The 26,720-nt window shown below is 43.7% G+C and overlaps 1 protein-coding gene across 20 annotated transcripts in view; it reads left to right on the top strand.

The window, feature by feature from the left end:
* NRXN3 (neurexin 3) overlaps nt 1-26,720 on the top strand; it is a 1,550,403-nt gene that overhangs the window by 491,382 nt on the left and 1,032,301 nt on the right. For all 20 annotated transcript variants that reach the window (XR_004820137.1, XM_035728036.1, XM_035728032.1 and 17 more), the window contains 2 exons: nt 5,858-6,296; nt 10,340-10,723. Coding sequence is in view for 19 of the 20 variants with exons in the window: in XM_035728036.1 (XP_035583929.1) it covers nt 5,858-6,296; nt 10,340-10,723 (823 nt within the window). In the remaining variant the exon portion in view is untranslated. The remainder of the gene's footprint in view (nt 1-5,857; nt 6,297-10,339; nt 10,724-26,720) is intronic.

The following is a 26,720-nucleotide window of genomic DNA, read 5'->3' as shown; positions in this document are numbered from 1 at the left end:
TCTTACAACCTTGTGAAGTGAGACGTGCTATCCACATTTGTGCAGTGAAAGACTCTGAGGCTGAGACATGTTAACTATTTTGTCCAAGGTCACATAGCCAGCACGGGTGGAGCAGGACCCAACCCCAGTCAGTGAGACCACGAGGCCCGTTATCTTAACCACTGCCCTGCCACTTGAGTCCAACATCTAATTTAATGCAGACATGAGCATTTATTAAGCACCTATACAATGAGGTGCTAGTTCAGATTTTAAAAGGGGTGGTGCATATTTTTGCTGATAGGGTGTTTGAGGTCTGTTGAAAAGACAGGACCTGTGCTTGTTTAAAGAAAACAAGATTGAGTGTTTTGAGTGACAAAGGAGTGGAACAGTCAGTTCATTGGGAGGAAGTCATAGCAGAACAGAGATATATCAGTTGCTTGAAGGACAGAGGGGAAGTAGGGCAGAGAAAGCAGGATGTGTGATTCTGTGGCGACCCTGGAAGCCAGATTCTTTCAAAGTGCTTCTTATTTATGTTTTTACCCTGAGTATGAATGTTACACAGTAATAAGATTAGCCTGAACATTTATCTAGAACCTGCACTATCCTGGAAGCTGAAGAGAAAAAGCTCATTTTATTATTATCTATTGTCAATGGATTAAATTTGGGTGGGGGATAAATATATCTTTGTCTTTCCCTTGTTGAATGTAAACTGTTCCACACATAGGTATAAAGCTGAAAGGCTTTATTGGGATTTGTAGTCAACACTGTTCCATATCAAGGCACCGTGACACTGGTTCCTCACTATTCTGTTTTGTTTAGCCTGACACTTCAGAGAGTGTCCCCCAGCATCCTGAATTTTAGATGTCCTCCACTGACCTGGATCAGAGCAGTGGTGCTCAGGCATCAAGTCATGGACCTATAAATGATGGTCTTAAAAGCTGATCTGGTGGTTTTTATTGAAATTGTCCTTTATGTAGACCCACAGAGGGTTGAAGATGCTTTAAAAACAATAAGAAGATAAAAAAAAGCCCGGTAGTATTCTCCTATTCCTGCACAGGAGAAATAGTACCAAGAGGCCATCTGGGCACTGAGGGCACAAGCCCACATCCCCTCATTACTTCTAGTTCCCTTGCTGGAGTGTAGAGAGATGTGGCATTTATAGCAGAATGCATGGAAACTTTTTCTCGGGGAGCTGAGCACAGAGTGGCCTAGGAAAAGATGGAAGAGAGAGGAAAAGAAGCACCTCTGTGAGTGGGGACTGTCTCTACCCCTCAGATTTAATCTCATGGACCTGCCATGTAACTCCAGTGCCACAAATGAGTTTAATATATGAGGCACATCATGTAAATTAGAAGAGTCCCTCCTTTTCCAATCAGGGTAAGTGGTCTGGGCAATACGAAGACAGCTGCGTCACTGGTGGGCAGTAGAAGGATTCTAAGTTTGTCAAATGGTGGGATCAGCAAGGACCAGAGTAGCCAGAGAGGGCCTGGAGTGGGTTTGGATGTAGATCCTGGTGAAGGGGCATTAAGAGGAAAGCACAGTCGTCTGGGATACATGGTGAATAAAGATGCAGAAACCCCCACACTTGAGCTCAGACAGAGGCCTCTGAGGTAACTCCTGAGTGGGGAAGGATGGGATATACCAGGTGTAAAGGGCTTCGCATATCAGGATGGAGCTGGGTGTCGTTTTGTGCTCGACTAAGGGGTTTTTGCTTTATAGGTAAGCATGGGCCACAGGGGAACCTAGAAACTGCCATCCCCAGAGCATGACTCTGCCCCAGTGTGGTCACAGAGATCTGGGTTCAAGTTCCAGTTTATGTCCTCAATGGGCTGAGGGACCTGGAGGCAAGGACCTGTCTCCTTTCTGTAAAATGTGGCTAGGGCTACCCAATTCACTTGCTTACTATCTGGCACATTGTAGATGTTCAGTAGATGGAAACTATTTTTTATATTGTTCCCGCTCTCATATCTTGCCTTAGTCCTGATATCGGTCCTGTGTGCCTTTGTATCGGATTCTGGAGGCATCGAAGTACAGTTTTTCTGAGTCTGTCTTAACGCTGAAACTCTGTCCTCAACTGTTTTACTCCCTGACCTCCTAGGCATGAGCTACAAGTCCAAATGGCAGTCTTTACAAGCCTGTGTGTGGGCTAGTCAGACCAGCTTATCGTTCTCTGTGACTCTGTCTCTGCCACTCAGTCTTTGTGACATCTTCCCTCATGGGGAGCCTCTTCCACTTGTCTTTAATTGGTCCTTGTTGGGACAGCTTGTCAGCCAAGGCTGCTCTCTGTCACTTGACGCCACATCTCTTCCTTGTTCAGTCATCAGTCAGGGACTTTCCGTTAGCTGAACAGAGAACACTGTACTAGATACTAATTTGCCTTGTCAGGGGGTCTGGCAGAGTCTCTTGCCTCCATGCCCTACCCAAGGCCCTGGTACCTTACTGCATGGCTGTGGTCCTGCACCGGGCAGGTGGGGAAAGGAAGGGTGCCAGCCATGGAGCTTCCCAGTTGATTACCACCAGGCTACAAGACCCCTGTCCTCCTGCCCTTTCTTCTTGGTGGGGGTTCTCAACAAAACCTCAGGTCAGGCCCCAGGCAGTTTCTGACAGTATGCCAGCGCCCCGGGAGACAAGAGTATGCTATTATTTCTTTTTAGGTTTGTGTACTAGTGAAGAATTTTCTGTGTTCTACCATGTATAACATCCCTCTCGATCTTGATAATCGCCCTAGGGGAAAAGGGGAGCTGTTCCTAGAATAGGTTTCTGAGGTTCCTGTCTTTGGAAATGGGACTCAGAGAAGTTACCCAGCTCCCAGTAAGAAAGGTGAGGAAACCCCAGATAAATAGACAAGTAATTTCCAGGCTGTGGAGTAGATAGAGAGCTCACCTTCAAAGAGCTTTCGAGAGAAGTCTGGTTATCTTTTGCCAGTCTGTGGCCCTGATTCTCCTCTGTGTCTCTCTGGAAACCTGCACTGTAGTGATTCACCTCTGGTCCCAGTCTCAGCTGTGTACCTTTCTCAATGAAGAGCCCCTCTTCACAGTACCCTGCATCCCTTTATTTTTATTTTTTTAAAAGATTTTATTTATTTATTTATTTTGAGACAGAGAGAGAGGGGGGAGGATTGAGCAGCGAGAGGGGTAGAGGCAGAGAGAGAATCGCAAGCAGACTCCCTGCTGAGCACGGAGCCTGGTCTGGGGCTCGATCTCAGGATCCTAAGATCATGGCCTGAGCCGAAATCAAGAGTCAGATGCATAACTGACTAAGCCACCCAGGGGCCCCTGCCCTGCATCTCTTTAAAAGGCTTTTTCTTTTTTCTCTCCTGCCTCTTGTAGGGATGTCTGAGTTCTTTATCCATTTATTATTCAGTGGAACCAAGCCTCAGTTTGCCCCCCTGGGATGAGCTATTGTTATACATTAATGATTAATCTTACCAAGCAGTTCTAGTCGTAGGCATTTAACTGAATGCAGAGAAAGCCAAAGTTTGTTTATGACAGAGAGATCTCCCATGCCGGGGCCCAGTAGTGGGGCTAGAAAGGGGGAGTTGCCAGTCATTAAACTTGGTTTCTTTTCTGGTTCACTGGAGTGATCGATTGCCTAAAGATCTTGCAGTATTTCCTCTTTTCACATGGTCGGTCCAGTAGTGCTGAGATGAGAAATTCAGGAAGCTGAACTTGCATGATTTTCCATGTAATGTTAAAGATGAGCTTCACAGGTGCTGCTAGTGGGACCTCACTCCGAGTAGCCACAGTGGTAAAGCATGTGGACGTGAGAGCCCAACTCCCTGGGTTCAAGGCCTGCTCTGCCAGTTACCAGGTGTTATGACTGTGAACTGGTTCCTTAACTACTCTCCACATCTGTTTCTACATCTGTAAAAGGGGGGAATGGTGGTAGGTGTCTCAAATGGGTGTTGTCAGCATCTGATGGGATGGTAGGTTTTAGATCCTTAGCATGGTATCTGGTAGTAGGTGCTCAGTAAATATTAGTATCATTATTATTTTCAGTGTTACTATGGTTAGGCCCATTATCAAGGTCATATAGTAGGTGAGGCATTTTCAATTCTTTGTCATTAGTTATATATTAAAAGGCCAACAGTTCTGCTCTACTCTGTCCTGGTGATGGGGAAGAGAAGGGAAACAATTCTATAGCTGGATGTTAGGGATTAAATGATTTGTACTGGAACGACCCGTCCATTTACCTTTTTATCACTGAGATGGATTGTAAGATTTATTTTAGTATTTAAGTTTTGTTATTTTGCTGAAAATGGAGATGACGTTTTTTGGGGTCGTGGAGAGGATGAAATGAGACTAACAGCTACATCACCTCCCCATGGAGTAGTTGAGATTTCTATGCCCTTACTCTGTGCTGTTCTAAGTGCTCAACATGTATTAACTCATTTCTTCCTTGCAAAATAATTTACTCCTGTGTTCCCAATTTCAGAGGAGAAAAAAGATCCAGATAAGTTAAAAAACTCTGCCAAGGTCACACAGCTCATAAGGTAGTGGATGGATGTGGGACTTGAGCCCAGGTCCGGATTCTGACTTAGAATTTGAATAAGATAATATAAAGCACATAGCAAAGCGATTGCCAGAGTCAATACTGTAATGTTAGCCCCCTTCCCTTTCATTTTTTTTCCTGTTTTTTGGAAAAATGTGATGTTACTTAGAGATCAGAGGACTGAGACCCATCCCAGGGCACTGCAGTCAAAATTCAGTTCTAAAAACAGCAAAACCTCTTTGAAATTCTAATTTTGGGGAATATCATTAATCACTGCTTTTACGTGGATTACACCAAGTTTCAAAAATCATAATAGTTTTTTTTTTTAAGATTTTATTTATTTGAGAGAGAGAGAGAGAGCATGAATGGGGGGCAGGGAGAGGGAGAAGCAGACTCCCTGCTGAACGGGGAGCCCGATGCGGGACTTGATCCCAGGACCCTGAGATCATGACCTGAGCTGAAGGCAGATGCTTAAACAACTGAGCCACCCAGGCACCCCAGTTTTTTTATGAGTATTTTATTCTCCTATCCTGTGTATATGGAGGGCACACACAATATGTGAAAAACACAGATCTCCTTCCCCACCAACTCTTAACACTTAATCATTTTCTTTCAGTAATACATGTGCATGGTAGGAAACAACAACAACAACAACGAATACAACAGGGTACTGTGAAAAGTCAGTCTCCCTCCCATTCCTGAACATGAATCTGAAAAATCCACTCCCCCGTGACAGTTTTATAGTTTCTTGTGTTTCCTTCCAAAGATGTTTTATGCATTTATGAATGTATATACATATAACACACATGCCCCCCCCCAAAAAAAAACACACACACATACTTAACACAATGATAGTGTAGTGCACACTTTTATGTTCCTTGCTAATTTCACTTAACAATATTTCTTGGAGAATATCCATGTCAAAACCATGTCAAAAACTACTTTGTTTTTAAGGACTGCATGATTGTCCATCATGGGAAGTACCAGTCTGTTGTTGATGGTCTTTTAGGTTGTTTCTGGTCTTTTACTAAGTATACTTCAGTAAATATCTTTGTATTTAAATATTAGTATTTGTGCAACTCAGTTTCTCTTGATTTTTATTTGCAAGCTGATATTGTATAACTTTCTGACAACACAAAAAATTGGCCAGAAGGAGACAACACAAAAGGAATAAGATAGAAATGTGGGGGCTTTTTCAAGGCTTATGTGCACCCCAGAGGTCCCTTCCAATGCTTTTTCAAATGCTCTATCTCACTTTTCTCATATTGTTTCAGACATATTGTGTCCTGAAGCCTCTTCTTGGGCCTTTTTCCCTGGTGCCCAGTGAGCAGTGGCTGGTAACTGTTTGCAAGATTGATTCATATGGCACTTGTTTGGCTTTTGACAGGTTGTTTATAAGAATAATGACATCCGTCTGGAGCTGTCTCGCCTGGCCCGGATCGGGGACACCAAGATGAAAATCTATGGTGAAGTTGTATTCAAGTGTGAGAATGTGGCCACACTGGACCCCATCAACTTCGAGACCCCAGAGGCGTACATCAGTTTGCCCAAATGGAACACCAAACGCATGGGTTCCATCTCCTTTGACTTCCGCACCACTGAGCCCAATGGCCTGATCCTTTTCACTCACGGCAAGCCCCAAGAGAGGAAGGATACTCGGAGCCAGAAGAACACCAAGGTGGACTTCTTTGCTGTGGAACTTCTCGATGGCAACTTATACTTGTTGCTTGACATGGGCTCGGGCACCATCAAAGTGAAGGCCACTCAGAAGAAAGCCAACGATGGGGAATGGTACCACGTGGACATTCAGCGAGATGGCAGATCAGGTAGGAAGAGGCACAGTTGTGATTGAGAAGAGAGGAAAGCTGCAGCTTTTCAGTCTGTTTCCCAGCTTTATATTTTTTTATTTTAATGTTTGCACTTGCATGCATGTTTGACTCTTTGGCTGTTCTCTTTAATGGCTGTTGTAAGATTATGTTTCTGAACAAGATATCTGTCTCGTCGACAGTTCACGTGGTCCTCCTTTTCTTGTCACTCGCGGCACAGCCGTCTCAGTTATGGCTCCAAGGCTCTGGAGCCATGCATGGTTTTACAAGTAGCATTTCCACTCCTACCAAAGAGGCTGTCATGTCACTGGTGTGATGGTTTTTTTTTTTTTTTCCCCCTCCTTTTCTTCTCCTTTTTCTCATCACCATGGAAACACAATTGTGACATCACAGATGCTGCATTATGTGATTACTCTGTAGGATAAGCTTCACTGTGCAAGAGTTTATGCAACGCTACACCCTTCAATAATTGGCAAGAGTCATGTTGCAGGGAGAAATTATGACAAGAAAGGAAAAGGCAAATTGATTTTTCCTGAAGTCATGTTCAGTTTAAAGCCTTCCTTTGGTGTGAGAGCCTATATTTCACTCTTTGCTCAGACCTCACTAACTCTCCCTTCCTCTTTATAACCTTTTACATTTGTTTTAAATGGCTTTGTTTGTTTCTGCAGCCGCAGATCAAACAAGCTAGCCCCAGGCAGTACATAGCTACTGTGGAATGGTAACAAAGAGAGGGAGGAAACACACACACACACACACACACACACACACACACACACACACACACACACACACACACACACACACACACACACACACACACACACACACACACACACACACACACACACACACACAGTCTGGAACTTTTGAATGCCTGAACAGTCTGCTTAGCTTTCTGTGGACCATGTGGCATGAAGGTCACATTCTGTGCCATCAGGAAGGACATTTCATCCGGAGTAGCAACTAGAGCATTTGGATTTCACGCAGATTTCCTGATTCTCCATTTAGGTGGTGTTATACTCAAGAAGAAGGGTCTTGGCTATGTTTGCTGTATTTTTAAGGATTCTCTCTCCTGAAAAACACAAAAAGTCTTTCATTTGGACATTTTCGTGTAGGCGCACTTGGCCACTAATAGAAAGCAATAGGTTCCCTCAAAAGGCTGCAGCCAGGAATGGTTGAGCTTTCTGGGGACAGCTTTTCTGCATAATTCCACAGCCAGAGGGATGACGGAGATGGGCAATGTTGCCCTTAGGAGGAGCTGGATGGGTTCTGCGTAGAGGGCAGACGGGTGGCAGATTGCAGCCCTGGCTGGTTTAGCGCCCAGCAAGATGCTTTATTGATTGTCTGAAATCTAATCAGAACCAAGAGGCTTCAAATTAAATGTGCTTGTTGAGTAAGAATGAACAATTCGTGCTTTTTTAACAGAAAAAGGCACAAAAAACTAATTTCTCTGGAGGCTGAATCTTTTTCTCTCTCTTTCTAAATTTATCCCTACAATGTCAGCAGGGGCAGAGCCAGAAAGCTATCCTAAAATTATAAGGGAAACACTTCTATTCATTTTAAGACCATGTGTTTTGGGTCTCTGGAGTTCCATTATGGTTGATGGGTGTTAGGACTGGCTAGCCTAGACCTGACACAGCTTAAAGGTTACCTATCTGTGTCACAGGCAGCCTAGAGCAGGGGAAGTTGCCATATGTTTACTTCTGTTTATTCCCAGCACTGATTGCTTTTTTCAAGTGGAGCAGTTATTTGTTAGAACCATCAGTAGACCCATCTTTGACAAACCTGTCTGGATTTCAGAAGCCTGGAATTTCATATCCGGTAGCTATAGCATTGGCCAATACTGATACATTTGATCAAAGCCTATAATAATTTACTGAGTAAACAAATCATTGTCTTATGAACGCAGCATAACATAAAATTTTACTATGATTTGTTAAACTTCATTTCTTCACGAGGGTATTTTCTGGTATGTTTTTGGTTACGAATCTGTACCAGAATGAAGAGTTACAAAAATATCTGCCTATGTGAGTATGGTGCCTTCTTTGCTTATCCTGAAGAATGACATGGGCAAAGTATGGTGATCACTCCCTAGTTGGGGGACTGGTTCTTGGAACTGGATTAAGTGCATTCAAAACAGTTGTGGTCACGCACTCAGTGGATGGATTTCCCTCAGGATGTATTTATCACTCTAACATTTAAATCCACTTTGTTGTTGTCCTTATTTGGCAATAGCTGCTCCTCCAGGTTGGGGATCAAGCAGTTCTGTAGGCTTGTGGAGGGTAGAGAAAGCAAGCAGTGCGCGAGAAAAGGAGATGCAAACCTCAGCTTCCCCCAGTTGTGAAACAGTGCACCTCTTAGCTCCTTCCTCATGAGATTGTTGTGAGGATCGAGTCCAGAAAAGCACATACAGTACTTAAAATGGTGACCAGGACATAATTATTGCTATGTAGGTTTCTAAAATTAAAAAAAACGAAAACGCAAAGCCAATTTCTCCAGGGGAAAACCTTGAGGATAGAGTGGGGTAAGCGTGTGGTTGGCATAACCCACCCAGAGGCCCCTAATGCTGGCTTTGTAATTTATAGTGTACTTCACACTCTTGATCTTATTTGATCTTCTTGGCCCTTCAGCCTATCCCTTTCATAGCCCAGGGGACTGAGACTCAGGCAGAAGTGAAGGCTACTTGATGAATGGCAAGACCTAGGTATCTTGGTACCCATAAAGCACTTTAAGAATACTAAATAAATTTAAAACTTCTGGTGTGATGTTCAGATATCACCTTAATTTTACAGTTTCCTTGATTTTATAGTTTAGGAAAATGGACTGTAAAGTAGCCTGGGGACTGGCCTTGGGTCAGAAGGCAGTTTAGGACTAGAATCCCAGTCCCCAGTTCCCAGGCCTGGCTCTAGGTTTGACAGTCTCATCGATGGGTCCGCGACCCTACTGCTGCTGGGCCTGGTCTGCCTCTGATCTCATCTCCTGCTCGCCCCTTGTGCCCTCGCATTCTAACCACACTCTGGCTTACCCCAGGGCCTTTGTAGGTGCCATTCCCCCTGCTGGCACATACTTCCCCCCGGACTTGGCCTGATTGGGTCTTTTTCAACATTGTGGTTCTAGCATATTTGTCATCTGCCTAGAGAGGGAGGCCTTCGCTGACTGTACGTTTTAAAGGAGAACCCACAGGTTGCTACCACCCATTTTACTCTCTTCCTAGTACCGACCAATACCTAATTTCTTTTGCTTATTGAGTCATTTGTTTAATTTCTGTCCCTCTGCTTGGGAATATCAGTGCCACAAGAGCAGAGATGTACCTGTCAAGTTCATCTCTGTGCCTACCAGTATACCAGAGACACAGCAGGTATGCAATCCATCCCTGTTAAGTGAATAAACATGTTCCAGTTGAAATTTCTCCAAGGCAATGCTCCAGGGCTGGTAGCTAATGGCATTGTAGAGGGTATTAGCGCATGGAGGGTTCCATCCTTTTGGGCATGGCAAGTGAGTGATGAAGACTCAAGCAAGCACTTCCAGAACCCTTACTCTCTCCCAAACCCCGAGGAGCACTTAAGTATGTGAACATATCTAATCATCACACCAGTCTGTGAAGTGGGGACTATTATTTTCCCCTTTTACAGATGAGGACAGTGAGGCCCTGGCAGGTGAAATCACTTCTGTACCAGTACTTGGTAGAGCTGAGATTTAAACACAGGCAGCAGCTGTGCTGCTCTCAACCTGTTAGGTAGGTGACCTTCCCCCCGGGACTCTGTAGAGAAAAGACACCAGGTTAGGTGTTCGTTCACGAGATGGTCCTGAGTCCTCCTATCAGTGAGAGTGTCTTAGCAGCAAAGAATGGAACCAAATGGCCTAACATTTTCCTTTCTACTGTCTGGAAGCGTTTGCCTCCCTTGCTTGCATTGTTCTCACCTGGCCAGGCACCACGAATCTCTGAACCCACCTGCTGGGCTCCTTTCATTTGGTTCTTTGACTGGCAGCCTCACCTGCCCAGAGGGCTGGTAGCTCACTCTGTTTCCATCCTTCTGTCGCAGGTACCATATCAGTGAACAGCAGGCGCACGCCATTCACCGCCAGTGGGGAGAGCGAGATCCTGGACCTGGAGGGGGACATGTATCTGGGCGGGCTGCCGGAGAACCGTGCTGGCCTCATCCTCCCCACTGAGCTCTGGACCGCCATGCTCAACTACGGCTACGTGGGCTGCATCCGTGACCTGTTCATCGACGGGCGCAGCAAGAACATCCGGCAGCTGGCGGAGATGCAGAACGCTGCGGGCGTCAAGTCCTCCTGTTCGCGGATGAGCGCCAAGCAGTGTGACAGCTACCCCTGCAAGAACAACGCTGTGTGCAAGGACGGCTGGAACCGCTTCATCTGTGACTGCACGGGCACTGGCTACTGGGGAAGGACCTGTGAAAGGGGTGAGTTGGCCCTTGTGGGTGGCATGCAAGGTCTGAGTGGGCGTGGTGTATGGCAGGTGTGTCCTGAGATAGACCTACCCGTGCTTTCTCTGTTTTATAGAAGCGTTTCCTTCCATTCATTGCTTTCCAGATTATACCCTTTCTGGTTCTGGATGCGTGAATTTGTTAACTAGGGTTGGATCCCAGAAAGGGAAACTTTGGAAGAAATATTACCAAGATCATGGCACTTTTTCAATTAAGTATGAGACATCTTCTATCCAGGGTGGGTGGATACTTCTCTTTTGGGTTTCTGGGTGTGCTAATGAACTGGCTGTTTCATTTATTCATTTAACTCATGCGTTTTGGAGCTTTCTACATGCTAGCTCTTGGATTAGGCTTAAAAAATACACTACTGAACAAGGTAGACCCAGTCCTGTTCTCGTGGAGCTGCTGCCTGGTGGAATATTTAGTCATTAAATAAATAATTACAAGCGTGGTGAGGTTTATAGGAGGCAGCATGATGTATTGGTTAAGAACATGAACTCTGGAGCCAGGCTGGGTGAGAAATCTGACTTTTTTGGAGTAATGTGAACTTTATCAAGATAATCAATATCTTTGAGACTTGATTTCCTCATCTGTAAAATAGGGATAATCAGGTACCTACCTCAGAAGGTATTGGTGATGATGAAGTGAGTTAGTAGGTTCCCAGACAATGACTTAATAAATGTCAGTGATTGTTAAAGTCATAGTTATTATAATAAACATTATCAAAGGGAAAATAGAAGTTTGGGAGGCCCTCTGCAGGGGGACCCGGCATACTGTAGAGGTTCATAAAAGCTGCTGTCAGGAAGAAATATGCAATCTGAGACTTGAAACAGGAGTAGGAGTTAGCTTGGCAAAGAGGTTGGAGGAAGGTGTGTGTCTTAGACAAGAAAGACAGACAGAGGTAAGAAACTGTGGCACAGTTGGGGAACTGAATGAAGTCCAGAAAGGACTGGAGTGTGGCGTGAGGTGGGGGGAAGGGCAGGAGAGGTGGCTGAGGAGGAGGGGAGCACACAGGCCAGGATGCTGGCAGACGCCTCTTTCCATTCACCACGTTGGCATCTTGTATCTGCACTGAATTTACAGTTTGGGTGAAGGGCAGAGATAAAGGTAAAAAGCAGCAGCCTCAAGACAAGGAGATTCTGGTCTATAAGCTATGTCCAATTCCAGCTTGATTTATTCTTTTATATGCCAAGCTTATAGACTTCAAGCTGGCTGTCCATAGATTGTCAGCCTCTTTTATGTGAAGGGATAATTTACATAGTTATCAAGTGTTTGCTGAGGGTGTAGCTCTAGGGATTTAAAGATACTGCATATGCAACAGACATAGTTCCTGCTCTCAAGAAGTTTATCATTTCTTTATCTGAAGAGCTGAGACGTCTCTACAGGAAGCAGTAATAAAATGATACCAGGTAGCAGAATGCGTGCTGTTGGTGGACCAGACTGGGAGGACAGAGATTCAAGGAAGAGAAGACTTTCTTGAGGAGGGACCTGCAAGGTCTCTTCCCTAAAGACCACCAGTGGCCAGAATTTTCCAGTATCAGGAGTCTGGGGATGAGGATGAATCTTTTTTTTTTTTTTTTTTTTTAGATAAGGAGTTTCTTCTCACTATTTCTTTTCTTTTTTTTTTTTTAATGGCTAATTTTTATTTTTATTTATTTTTTTAAAAATTTTTATTGTTATGTTAATCACCATACATTACATCATTAGTTTTGGATGTAGTGTTCCATGATTCATTGTTTGTGCATGACACCCAGTGCTCCACGCAGAATGTGCCCTCCTTAATACCCATCACCAGGCTAACCCATCCCCCTACCCTCCTCCCCTCTAGAACCCTCAGTTTGTTTCTCAGAGTCCATTGTCTCTCATGGTTGGTCTCCCCCTCCGATTCCCCCCCCCTTCATTCTTCCCCTCCTGCTATCTTCTTCTTTTTTTTTTTCTTAACATAGGTTGCGTTATTTGTTTCAGAGGTACAGATCTGTGATTCAACAGTCTTGCACAATTCACAGCACTCACCATAGCACATACCCTCCCCAATGTCTGTCACCCAGCTGCCCATCCCTCCCACCCCCCCACCACTCCAGCAACCCTCAGTTTGTTTCCTGAGATTAAGAATTCCTCATATCAGTGAGGTCATATGATACATGTCTTTCTCTGATTGGCTTATTTCACTCAGCATAACACCCGATGAGGATGAATCTTGGAACAAGCCTGGAAAAGGGGCTGGATGACTAGGCAAAGATGTTTTCAAGGACTGGCTTTTGTGAGGTCCACTGTATAATTAGTTAAGCGGTGTTTCAAGAGAACTGTAGATCTTTTTTTTACAGCTGGATCAAAAACAGGACACAGCACATTGGGGTGAAGGAGGAAGAGAGAACTTTCTTGGAGCTCTTGGAATGTAAATTCAGAGTCACTGAATTTTTGAAGCTGTGACAAGCAGAAGGTAGAAGCAAGATGAGGAAGCAGCCATCTGGAACACAAGTGGGCCACATGGGGCTGGTCAGTCTGTCAAGCTCCTAGACTTTTTCCAAACACTGTTGTAGGGTAGACTACCCTGGTCCTGGTTTGGGGCAATAGAAAGGGCATTTGACCTCTGAGAAGAGTGAGACAGTTTTGGTGTAAGCCACACTGTTACAGATCTTCCACTACCTATGAAGTAGTATAAGAACCAGAGATCACTTCAGACCTCTCACTCCTTCCCCTTGGGTCTCTTCCTAACTCAAGGGCCTTGGGCCTGCTGAAGACAGGCAGCAGTGACTGTAGCCAGCTGTGCACGGTGTCTCTGAGCTTACCTATCCAAGGGCATATCCGTGGGAGTTGGTCCAAGATTTGCCAAGAACAGTGAAAGTCACTGCACCTTTTATGTTGTCACTTCTGACTAGTCATTAAGAGGCAGCTGATTGGGGATACATGAGGGACAGTTATTCCTGGTACAGTGCAGCCAAGTCATCCATTCTGGCCAACTGAGAAGAGGCATAGCAAATTTAAGACATTTGATCCATACGTCGCTCAAATCCCAGATGGTGCAACTGATTGTTTTGTTCCCCTGCTAATTGTTTTTTGGCCCTGTATTGTTCCTGACACCATGTTCAGAATGAACCAGTGGAGTGTAAAAATGATAGGACTCTCTACTTGCTAGCAGAGAAAATAGAGTTACCCAATGACATTGTTTTTCTTTATTGAAACTGATTTCTCAGTGGAGATGCTTTGAGTGTCCTTTATTCATTTTTATACATGATGCAGACATTTATTGAAACCCTAGTATGTTATAGGCACTGTATCAGATTCTGGAAATGCAAAACCACTGACATAGCTCCTGATTTTGATGAAGGGATGTATAGTCCTTCCAGGGAAACAAAGGGAAATGTGCTAACATGTGGCAGATGTTATGCTGTATGTTTATAGGGGAACAGTAGGGCAAACAGATGGGAGAGACCATGTCTGTGTAGGGGAGTAATGGTTGGGAAAAGGGGATTCGAGGTTTCTTGGATCTTCATGTCTCCTATTTCTAACAAAATGATGGCCTATCTCTACCTCTGACCCTATAGGCACTTCTGAAGAGTGGTGAAGGAAAAATATTTGTTAACATTCTTTATGTAAGGACCATGATCCCCTTGGGATCCAGGAATGCTGCCCCACCCACCATGACCCCATCAACCTGGGCACTCAGTTTACCATTTTCTCTAAACATTAACCCTAAGCCTAGAAATGATCATTTGTACTAAATGTGATAAGATTAAGACAATTTCTAAGGCATTGTGTCCCATCCAGCCTAAACTGTGTCCTCGACTTGGACTTGGTTGCAGGGTCAGTCCCTTGGTATCACTGGTCCCACAATAGGAATGGTAGGGTTAGAGAGGCATTTGTTTATATAAAACAGAGAAAGCATAGGTGGGATGTTAAAATTGGTATTCAGAGAAAAAGCAGAGTTGGGGATGGCCCAGGTCAGATACTAGATCAAAATAGCCCAAGAACTCAAGCAAAGTGAGCAAGCAGATCAGTGTATAGGGCGACTCCCAGATCAAAGCTGTCCTCCAGATACAAGGAAATAAGGCAAGAGACCTAGGAAATACATGAATATATGAGGTTAAGGTTAACTTGCAAAAGTATCTTTCTCTTATAGTAAAAATGGATGACTCTTGCTTGCACCCTCATGAGAGTGCTTCTATTGCCTGTGAAGATAGCAACTCTAAATCTTGACATTTAACAGTCAGCTGGATGTTGTATTTAGAATGTTTCGGGATGATCTGATACTATTCTAAGAAGATGTAGATCTATCTTCCCATCCCAATTGTTCAGCTCTAGCTATTTTGGTTTGTTATTCATAGTGTTGTGGGAGACGTCTGTCTCCATGACCTAAAAAGCAAAGGCCTGTTTTAGCTGCTTAATGCCAGTCACTTTGGTTGAAATGCTTGTGTCTGGAAGACCACCTGCCCTCCTGTGAAGCCCTATTGTATTGAAGAAACATTCTAGCTTGTCTTTCTTAAGAAGATATGATCAGTTGACATGGAAGAAGCATGGCATCTTCTCCTTGTCCATGTGGCCAGACTGTTTAGTTCAGTTGGTGGGAGCCAAGCATCAGTAGCCAAGACTGGATTTGATTTGTTTGTGGACCATCAAGCTTCAGTTTGATGATGCCACTGCAGATTCTATCCTCTCCCCTAGATGGCTTTTTCTGAATGTATGCCATCATTTATTTAGCAAGCAAGAAAGGAGGATTCAGCACAAGTCCATTCCTTTGACAAGAAAAATAACCTACAGTATAGCACTTACAATTGGGGTGGCCTAGTGGTTAATGGCATGAATGTTAGAGTCAAATAGACCTGGTTTGTGTGTGTGTTCTGCCACTTACTAGCTAGGTGACCTACAACAAATTGCTCTCTTAATTCTTCTAAGCCTCAGTTTCCTTATCTGTAAAATGAAGATGCTAATACTTTCTAGGTAATGTTCTTTTGGTTGCAAGCTACAGAATTGACTATGGCTAACAGAGTCAAAGAAGGGGATTTACTGCATGATTACCTAGAGAGGTACTGATCAAATGAAGCTCTCACTAACTACATCTTTAAAAGGAAAGCAGAACAGCCCCAGGGACCCCAAGGCACTGTAATTGAAGCGATTCTTCTCTCCTAACTTCTAGGTTCTGGATTTTTCTATCTAGAATTTACATTTTCCAAAAAAAAAAAAAAAAAGGGAAACTGATTGGCCTAATTTGGTTTGTCTGTCTTCCATCAGTCAGCTCTGTCCAGGAGGGTGGTCACCTAGAATAGATATGAAGGATCACCCAGATGCACACTCACGTTTGTGTGTGTGTGTGTGTGTGTGTGTGTGTGTACATACGTACATATAAATAAAATGTTACTGAACCATTTTCTTAGTGCTCTTTCATGGCTAAGTTCAGCATACCCTGACCCATAGGGCCATATCCTGTTCTAGATATCCAGCCATATGGAAATGCTTCTGTCTGATGAAAGAAAATATTTCCTGGGATCATGGAAATCGGATGCCTTTGAGAATATTAATTTGCACAACCAAGAGAATGTGATGAGAGGGTAAATCTGCTCTTCTCACTGGTTCCTGGGATTCCATTCATCTGATATAAACACCAGCTGAAAACCAAGAATGCAGATATTTTGAGTTTTCTCAAGTGACTCTTGTTCCAGCAGGAAAAGAGTGCAGACAGCAGCTGCTCCCCCTTCCAGCTCAGGGACTTCCCTTTCAGCCAGCCGTCTGAATGCTGCTGTGTGCTCCTGGGGTAGCGGCAGCACCTTCTGCCCGGGAAGGCTGAGATCCCACCTTTAGATGAGATGGGAATGTGTCATTTGGATGCCACATGGAAATTATGGCGTCAGAAATAGTAGAGTTGGCAGGTACTGCCGATGTTTCCTGCACCTAATCCTTGTTTCAGCAGGTGAGGAATTGGAAACATCACTTTAACTTAGAGTAGCTGTAGAATGGTTAAAATTCATGATTCCTGACTTTTAATCTATTGCACTTTCCATTACATTGAGCAGCCTTTCTTTCCTGTATATCTGAAAGAGGTTAGACTGTAAGGTCATTGAGGGAAAAACAGTGCATTAAATATCTCTGTGGGCCCCCCAAAGTCTGAGGCACTGTGCTGTACACACCGGAAATGCAAAACCACTGACGTAACTCCTGATTTTGATGAAGGGGTGTATAGTCCTTCCAGGAAAACAAAGGGAAATGTGCTAACATGTGGTTATTAAATGTTGGAACTATATATAATAACATACTATGTGGTTATTAAATGTTGGAAGGCCCCAGTCCTCTGTCCTGGGTCTCCTGTTAGTCTGCACACTCATCCATAGTCTGTATCCTCATCCATTGCCATGGTGTTGAAGGTCATCTATATGTTAATGACTCTCAAATCCGGGATCTCTAGTCTGGAACTCTTTGGAATCCTGGCTTTCTGTATCTAGTTGTCTACTTGATATATGCATTTAGATTTCTGATAGATATTTTAATTATAACATTGAAAAACAGAAATTTTGAGTCCCTCCTCTCAGTGTTAGACTTTTTTTTTTTAAGTTTTCCCCATCTCAGTAAATGGCATTACCATTGTCTTTGGCATTCTCGTTGATTTTTCTCCCATCTCATTAAATCTCTCCGCAACTTCCTGTTGATTCCTTATTTAATCTCATCCTCATCTGCTCACCTCTCTCCCTCTCCACTACCATCATCTTAGGTCAGTCTACACTGATCTCTTTTTTGGACAACTAGATGTCATGTCATATGACTATGGAAAGCTCAAAATCATTTTGTGCCTTTTTTTTAGAGTATTAAAGTTGGATTATTAAAATGTTTACATGTTCAACACATTCCTACCTTAAGTAGCTTTAGTTTCAGTGGCTCTTGGTTCCCCAAATTGTAGGAAATGAAGCTATGATACTTTTTTGGAAATAACTTCAGCATTACCAAAGTGATCCCACAAGTAGGCGTCTGTCTCTTCTCTGTACCAGGTGTGGTGAGCTAAGTTGTGAGGATGCAAATTTGTAGAAGACATGGTTTCTGTTCTTCATGAACTCAGTGTCTCATGGAGGGGATGGAGTAATAGTCTGCAAATTGTAATGCAGTCTGCCAAGGGCAGTAATTCAGGGAATAATCATAGGGAAGGAAGAAATACTAATTAGAAATCAGAATATGTTTAGCACAATATATCACTTATAACTGATTCTGGATCCACTGGGGTCTGCTCAGACTGACTCACTGGTGTAGGAATAAAAGAAACCCTGGCTTCCAAGGTCAAATATAATAATGCTGGTCGCTCTTATAGGTTCCAGTGTCATTGAGGATCTGCCCCCATTCCCCAGGGATACCCAGGCCCTTTATTTAGATATGTGACCTTGAGATTCTAACTTGGATACTCTGGCTTCTCTGTTCTGCAAAAATAAAATGAGGCAGTTGAGTTTCATGCTCTCTCAGGGCCCTTCCAATTCTAAAACTCTGAGTCTCAAATATCATCAGCTTGGCAGTGTCTTTCCTTATCCTGAGGAGAGGGGTAAAGGTGAGTGAAGGGCAGGATAGGAATGCAAGTCCTTGTTCTTTACAGGCTGCGGAACTGTCTGAGTTAGGAGGCTGGGTTTAGTTATATCAGCACTGCAATGAAGTACTCTGATTCCTTCATCTATGAAAATTAATGCCTTGGTGTTCCGGGAATACTTCAGGTCCATGATACATAAGTTTTAATTGAAGGATTCATGAATAGAACCTTGGATTTCTTAAGAGCATTTCAAGGCTGTCACCTTTTCAGTCCAGTTTTTACTCCCTTCTGATGGGTAATGACATGAACCAGAGAAAGGGGCTTTTTAAGAAATATACCATTCATCAACATCGACCAACACGTCCTCACTTTTTTCTTATTTTTTGGTGCTTAGGTTATACAGTTGTATCTGCTGACTACCATAGTGGCAAGAAGATTTAGCTTCTTCTTTTTCCTCTTCTTGTTTTCTGCATTTCCCTTCCTGGAGCCTCAAGATTGTATGATGCCAGGAAATTGACCCAGAGTCCATGAACCCTTCCTAAGTGTTATTCCACCAGGTTAGCAGCTGAGATACTGCTGATCACAGCTGCTCCTGTAACTTCAAAGAAAAAAATCAGGGAAGGAGATTCTAGCTGCTCTGGAGTCTTGAAGCTTAAGGACCTCAGAAGGACAGGCTGGGGACTTTGGACATCTTTGAAAAATCTACAGCTAGGCCTGTGCTCAACCTGAGAATGTGAGGGTCAGAACTTTGGGGCAGCACGTGACAGCTACCTAGAACCAGTGCGCACCTGCTGTGGGCTGTGGTTCTGTCAAATGCAGGGACAAGGTCGCCATTTATATTGCCACTCTGTACCTTTATTACTGCCTTTGCTAAAAGCTTCTTAACTACCCACAGACATCTGCCCATTGTGGGTGCAAACAATTGAGATGCTGCTGAATTATGAGAAACAAGTGCTTTAAAATGCATACAGATTATCACAGCCTTTTCTAGCATCTCTGGCTCTGTGTGTCTTTTCACAGGTAGGTGAATCCTTCCTTGCTCCAGTCTGGAATAAGAGGAAAAGGAAGTTAAGAGATCTACTATTTATTGAGGGAAATTATGTGCATGCTCTATGTTAAGTTCTTAATATACACTGGGCCATTTAACCCTCGCATCCACTCTGCAGGCTGCATATTATGATCCTCATTTTCTGGATGAAGAAATTAAGGGCTTGATTCATTCATTCCAAAGCACCTACTGAGCACGGTGTGCCAGAGGTTGCGTCGAGCCCTCAGGATACAAAAGGATTGATTGTGTCACTCCTCACAAACGTACCAATAAATTCTGAAATCTGAGGAAGGTGGGACATAAATGCAGGGAGAAAGATCATGGGCAACATCACAAATTGGGTGACCCTAGAGCTGAGGCTTGGTAGAGTAGCAGGACTGCCCGGTAGACCAGGCAGGTAAAAGTATTGCAGGCAGAGGGAACAGATATGCAGAGGTGACTTTGGTAAAGAGGAAGTTTTCCTCATGGATGGAATCTAAAGCTTGGGAGTAGGAGGATCGGAGGGGACATTTTAGAAGGTGTGGCTGGAGGGGTGGCAGGGCCAGCTGTGAAGCACCTCGTTTGCTCTCCCAACAAGTTTAGACCTTATCTTACAGGAGGCGAGCCATTTTTAGCAATGTGATAACAGGATGGCATGTGGGAGACGGGAGCCAGCGAACCAGTGTGCATTAGTTCTGTTTGCATTGGTATTAATTCAGGAATGAGAAATAAGCCCCCAGTGAGGTAGAGAGAGTGGAGGTTGAGTTTTGGGGACCCATTCAACAGATATTTAAGGGGCACTGTCAATGGGATTTAATAGTACAAAGGCTAAAGAGTGGCCAAGACTGGATTAGAATGAGAATTTGACCAGAGAAGTTACTGTTTCTTCCCTGTTCTACTCAGATCAGTTGGAGATTCTTGGGAGGAGTGGGGAGGATGTAGCTAGGAGTCACCTGTATGTGCTGGTCCCACTCTGAACACAATGCGACTAACCCTCTGTCTGTGCCTCGGTTTCCATGTTTACCACTGAGAATATCCACAGTGGCTGCTAATTGGCTTGTTGGGAGCCTCTGTTACAGAGTCAAAGTATACAATGTGCTTGTGCTTACATAGATAAGCCAACATGCCCCTTTTTGAATCTAGAATTCAGCAATTCATGAATGAAAAAAATTATCTGGCTGGTGTTTTTATCCCATTTTTTTTTCTTGTGTTATAGAAATAACCTAGATGAGATTTTTGTGTTTAAGCATAAGATACAAGCTGGAATTTAAAATTGGGAAGGAGGGTTGTGCCATAAGGGCACATACCAAAGCACGTGCTCTCCATACTTCAGGTGGTTTGTGCTTGGAATCAAGACGTGACTCTGGTGTAATCCTGGATTTTGAAGAATTACGTTCAAATGGTCTGTTGTTGATAACTGTGATGATCTTGACCAAGCTCTCTGGCATAGATTTGATGGGAAAACTAATTTTAGTTTCCTTTTCTCTTGTAAAACGGGCTGTATTTGAGATTAAGGCGAAAGATTCTTTCCTTAGAGACAGGAAAACCAGGTTTCTAATTTTCCTGTATTCTGGTCTCTCATTAGGACTTTACAGCAATGACACCCAGTACCGAGGATCACGTATGTGTCTGTGCATAGAGCACATGCGTATAATTTCCTTCCAGTTTCCCAGGCTTTCCTCTATTTTATCATGGGATCTGTTTTAATCCAATTTGGGGTTATTAAGGGCAGGAGACAGCAGATATGTAGCAATCGTGAAGAGAAGGCACAAACTCAAAACCTGAAACTGGATTGACCTGAAGAAAACCAGACAGAGTATAAAGAGTCCTAGATCTATGGGCTCAGATATCATCTGGTACAAACATCCCCACCGCCAGTTTTTGATTGAGGAAACAGGGGCCTCCAGGTAGGAATTGAATTGCTCAGAGGATAGTATATAATGTTCTTAACCTTTCATTTCAGTTCCCTTGCTTGAATTTTTCAAGGAAATATGCACGGCCAGTATCTTTACATGTTTTGTGCAGATACACGTTTATGTTCCTTTGGCCTACTAAGCAGTAGAATCATGGCCTTATAGGAGAAGCATTTCGTCACTCTCTGGTAATTTAGTCTTATTGGTAAATTTTATTTGAAATGTTGGCAAGTGATTTAGAGAGAAGAAATGTGAAGAGAAAGACAGGTATTGCCCCATGAGCAACAAAATAAACCCAGGCCCACAGAAGAGGATGTTGTAGGGACAAGTGCCTCTGGAACTTAGGGCTGGAAACCCTGGATATGAATAGCTCTTAGAAGGCCCCCTTCTGTGGACTATTGGACTGCCATTTCCCTGGCAAAGAGATGCAATCTTTCTTGGAGAAGATCATTTCATGCTTCTTAGCATGTTTAACCTTTACAGCAAGGCATTCTCATCAAAATGATAAACCCCAACAGAGCCTTCTGAGAGGCCAGTAAATCAGAAACCTTATGAAATCTGTGGGATTAGCATGCTCTCCTTCTTTGTTTCCCCAGGGAAAGAAAGCCTGGTGCCTTTCTGATTTCAATCTTCTCTGCAGGCCCCTTGTCTGGAGTTTTGTGCTGTGGCCCACTGGTATTTGAATATTGTTTTCCTACAGTTGCCCACAGCCACATGTTCACACCAACGAAGGGCAGCACATTCTGTATCTCCATCAGCGACATTGTAAGGGGAAGATAACTGCTCTGATGTTTGCTTAGTTGAATTATTCCCACACTTGAAGGTCTTCCTTTCTGGGCCTGAAGATAGTGGCTGGCTCTTAATGTCACCACACGTGGTGGCATGCTGTTGCTCACAGGGACCTCATCTCCAGCTGGGTGTGTCTGCTCCTCTTGCCCCATTTTTCATTCTGTAGGGAAACTTCTTCCATAAACAAACCGACTTCTCCAGCCACTGCAAAGTGAGGCCTCCTTCCGTGGAAGGCTACAGAGTCAGGTCTATGTGGAGCGCAGAAGTGGAAGGAAAAAAGACTGATGAATAAAAGTCTGCTGTCAGCTATTCAGGTGATAAAAACATTTATAGGGGATGGTGGGGGTGGGGTGACTCTTACCGGAATTTATAGATTCATATTTACTGTTGGAAGGGACCTCTGAGGTTTTTGAGTCTAACCTAATCTCTCTGATAACATAAACACCCTTGATGAAAATTCCTCAAATGTTCTATGGACTCTGGGAACATTTACTCTGTCTCCATATGCTGTACTAAATGCTTAACAGTGGGTAGCTTATTTTATCATTATAATAACTGTGTAGGATAGGTGCTATTTTTATGCTCAGTTTACATCTGAGGAATGGTGGGGTCAAGGATAGGTTAAAAAACCTGCCCAAGATAGTCTAGCTCTTCTGGGCCCTCCCCACCAAACCCACTCTTTTGTGCCCAGTAATGCTCTATGGCTCCCAGTGACAAAGGAGCTAACCTCCCATTTCATTTTTGGATAGCCCTAAATATTCTAAAAATCTCCTTTTTGCCATGAACTCGTCTCAATTCTTCTCATATCTTTCTTTTGATCTTGGTTCAGGCTTTGGGAACGATACAGGATTTATCCACTCAGGTGACATTTATTCAGTACTCACTATGCCACGGACACCGGGGATATATAGAACTGACCAAACCTAAACCCTCTTCTACAATAGACCTTCAGTTATTTCAAGAGGACTGTAGTATTTCACTGAGGTGTTGTCAGTCATTCCTAGGATAGACATCAATGCCTTCTTCAACCACTCCTCCCCTGTTGGGGTTGTGAGTTCCTTCATAATCTAGCGGTCATTGAAGTGGCTGGAGGAGGAGGGTGAGGAGGGGCCGTGAGCTCCCTCAATGGAAGCATGGTTTCCAGTACCAGGGAGCTGTGTGAAGCAGGGAAGCCTGGTAAGCAGGGGGCATATGTTATTAAAGCAACAGCCTAAGTGATTATCAGACATTGTGACAGCATATGGACTATGGGCTTGTGTGGTCAGTGGTATTCACTGGTAAATTTATGAGGAGTGTATGCTTTTGCTAGTTTCTTAACCTGAAAAAAAATGCCTTGGGCCCACAATAGGCAGCATACATTTACTGCATAATTGTATTTCTCAAAATAGTTCTAGACTGAGTGGGTTAAAGCACATATTTCAAAGAAGGCTGAATTTATTTTTGGCCATATGAACTTCTCAGGGTATCACTCAACAAGGAAACCATGTTTTTGCCAAGTATCCACTAATATAGAATCATCGAATGCTAGAGCTGGTCACAGCCTTAAGAGTCATCTAGTCTGGTGCTGGTAATTTACAAAGGAAGAACCGAGGTTCAGAGTGGTTATGTAAGTTGTCCAGAGTTGCACAGGAAGCCACGCTGGGGCTCCTAACTCAGGATTTTGAATCCTGGACTGGGACTTTCTACCCTAAGACTATGTCAGGAGGTGCTCTAACTTATAGTCTTTGGTACAGTCATCCTGTGTAAATGACAATGGAATGCTTCTGTGGAGCAACACAGAACCTTTCTGTACAAGCTCAGTGGCTCCTTGCATTTTTTTTTTTTTTTACATGTAATAGTCCCTTTATTTATTGCAAATAGGCTAGGAATTAATTCACAGTTAGCAACTTATGGCCTGGAAAATCTCATTACCCAAACCTTACATTATCAACACATCTGCTTAAAAAGAGATGCTTGAAGAAGTGGTCTGAATATCCAGATTCCTGATCATCTCCAAAAAGGGGGAGAACCACTGAAAGGCAATTTTGGAGGGAGTGTGGGTTGTACCAAGGTTATCAAAACCACTGAAATTCACACATGAGGAGGTATATAAAGGGACTCCACATTTATTGAGTACCTACTCTGTGTTAGGTATAGTTTGGTGCTTAGGTTAAGGTGTAGGAGCTTTGGAGTCAGACAGAGCTGGATATGAAACCCAGTTCCATCACAGATTACCGTGCAATCTTTGTGTGTGTGTGTGTGTGTGTGTGTGTGTGTGTGTGTGTGTGTGTGTGTGTGTGTGTGTGTGTGTGTTTAAAGATTTTATTTATTTATTTGACAGAGAGAGACACAGCAAGAGAGGGAACACAAGCAGGGGGAGTGGGAGAGGGAGAAGCAGGCTTCCCGCAGAGCAGGGAACCTGATGCGGGGCTCAATCCCAGGACCCTGGGATCATGACCTGAGCCGAAGGCAGACACTTAATGACTGAGCCACCCATGTGCCCCTCTTGGTGTGTTTTTAACTTCTCTGAGCCTCTGTTTTCTGATCTATAAAATAAGCCTTTTTGGGGTTGTTGTGAGGCTTAAATAAAATGATTATGTAAAAATATTAGCATGATACCTACAACTTTATACATGTTCAATACATGGAACAAGCTTATAAAGTGTGTGGTATCATTAGGATTTTTAAGATAATTAAGCCAAGGCCCAGAAAGATTAAATAACTTACCATAGTCACAAATACTAGGTAGGATATTTTAAACCCAGCCCATTAGATTTTGTATTATACTTTGCCATTCCTTAACATGGGAGGTCTTGGAGGTGGTGGGATCAGGTACTTTGAGAGGGAAAAAGCGTGGGAAGCGGAGAGTGCATTTTGGATTTATCTGCCAACTCTGTGCATTCTCAGCTTTAAGACTTTCAGTGAGTGAACTTGAGGAATAAGCAGACAAGGAAACTGCCCATCTGGAGTAAATTCAGTATTTGGAAAAGCCATCAGGATCTTCCACATCCTCTTGCCCACTTTCTTTGTTCCTAAGTAAAGGTGAGGAACTCTTAAGGTTTCATGGGGCAGGTCCAGGAAAGCTTGGAGTGGGTGCCCTGGACTGGGAAGACAAACATTGTCCTATTATGATTTATCCAGGGTTATCACATACCCTGACTCACGCCTACGTCCATATCCACGTGAGCATGCACACACACACTCTCATTCTTCAGCCATGAAACTGGACCTCTCTCAGTTTTGTTTTGCTTATCTATCTCCTGCCCTAGACTGTGAATCGTCAAGCATATAGCAAACATCCCAGTGCCAGGGATAGAAAAGGAGCTCAATCTGTGTTGTGGAGGGAAGAAGTCAGAGGATAAATGGAAGCCTAAGTGAATGGGACTGACTCTAAGATTTACTTTACTGAAGTTAGAATTCTGGTTTATTATCTGAGAAATTCAGAGAAACTTGGTGCCTGAACACTGCTCCTCCCCAGCTCCTGACCCACACACAGGTTAGGATTTTCTGGTGGAGCGGTGAGGATGTACCTAGAGAAGACTCATCCAGGACTTCCCTTAAGCTGGGACCTAGCCTCTTGGCCCTGTTCTAGCAATTCCTATAACCCAGAATTAGCTGGCGAGATTCAGTGTTCCTCAAAGTGAACAGATGGGCACGCATGGGAAGGATGAAGCTCCCGTAGAAGGCGAAGGGGGCTTATGCCTTCAGAGCAGACATTTCTACCATTTGAAACAGTGGGGCTGACCTTGCACCTCTCCTTAGTGAGAGAAGCCCCCAGTGGATCCCCTCCCCTGTGCCCCTTACCTTTTACATTCCTTCCCCTTCATTTGTCCCCTCTCTTCTTCATTATTTCTTCCACTTCAACCGTACGCAATCCTTTCTTCCCTTCTCCATTTCTGGGGCTTGATACAGCAATAACGTCTACCTTTGAATGGGTAGTTCCCTTGCAGAGGGATGAAATTGACCCTTGTTTATTCAGCATGATTGGCCTGGAGGCTGCCATAAAATGGGGGCTGCCAAAAGCAGCAAGGTGCCTGGTGCCCGGGGCTACCTAGGTAAGTGGCAGCTGGTAGAAAGGAAGAGAGGATGACCCCAGGCCTCTGCAAGCACTTTGTCTAGCCTGAAGCCATCTCCATGTGGACTGTGATAATTGAGAAAGGGTCTCAGCAGTAGGGAACAATGACTCTGTAGAACCAGGTGGTTTAAACACAAGGGGGGAACGGGCAGAGTATTCTTGACCTGACTGCTTCAGAAGAGGCTCTCTCTGACTGTGGTTAGGTGGTTGGGTTTGCCCCTCGGGCTTTCTGTAAAGGGAGATTGATGTGTGATGGTGAAGTAGTCGTCCTCAGGATGAAGCTCAATTGAATTACTTCTCCGTAAAATTTCTTTTCCCTTTTCTCCCTTCAGTCTTCTCACTTCTTTCTCACCTCTCTTGCACCTTCCTTCTTTAATTTCTGCCATCCCTTCAAACACGTTTTGGATCTTTCCTATGTGGAGAATGTTTGACCCATCCCATCTCTTTTCACTACTGAGTTGCTTTGATGTGATTGATATCATGAGTCTTGACTTTAGTATGACTTATTCTGTCTTCATAAAGCTATTTACAAACCAGTCTCTATGTTAGAGCTCTGTTAGGAGTGTTTACCACTGTTGGGAAGAAGCCTCCCAAAGAACTGTTCTCAGTGAGTTATTATCAACTTTCTAGGTCATGGATCTCCATTAAAAAACAAACAAACATTGATTTTTATGATTACAAAAGCAATATATGTT

Source organism: Zalophus californianus, chromosome 6 (assembly GCF_009762305.2).
Source record: "Zalophus californianus isolate mZalCal1 chromosome 6, mZalCal1.pri.v2, whole genome shotgun sequence".
NCBI classification, from domain to species: Eukaryota; Metazoa; Chordata; class Mammalia; order Carnivora; family Otariidae; genus Zalophus; species Zalophus californianus.
This window is presented reverse-complemented; position numbering and strand designations above follow the sequence as displayed.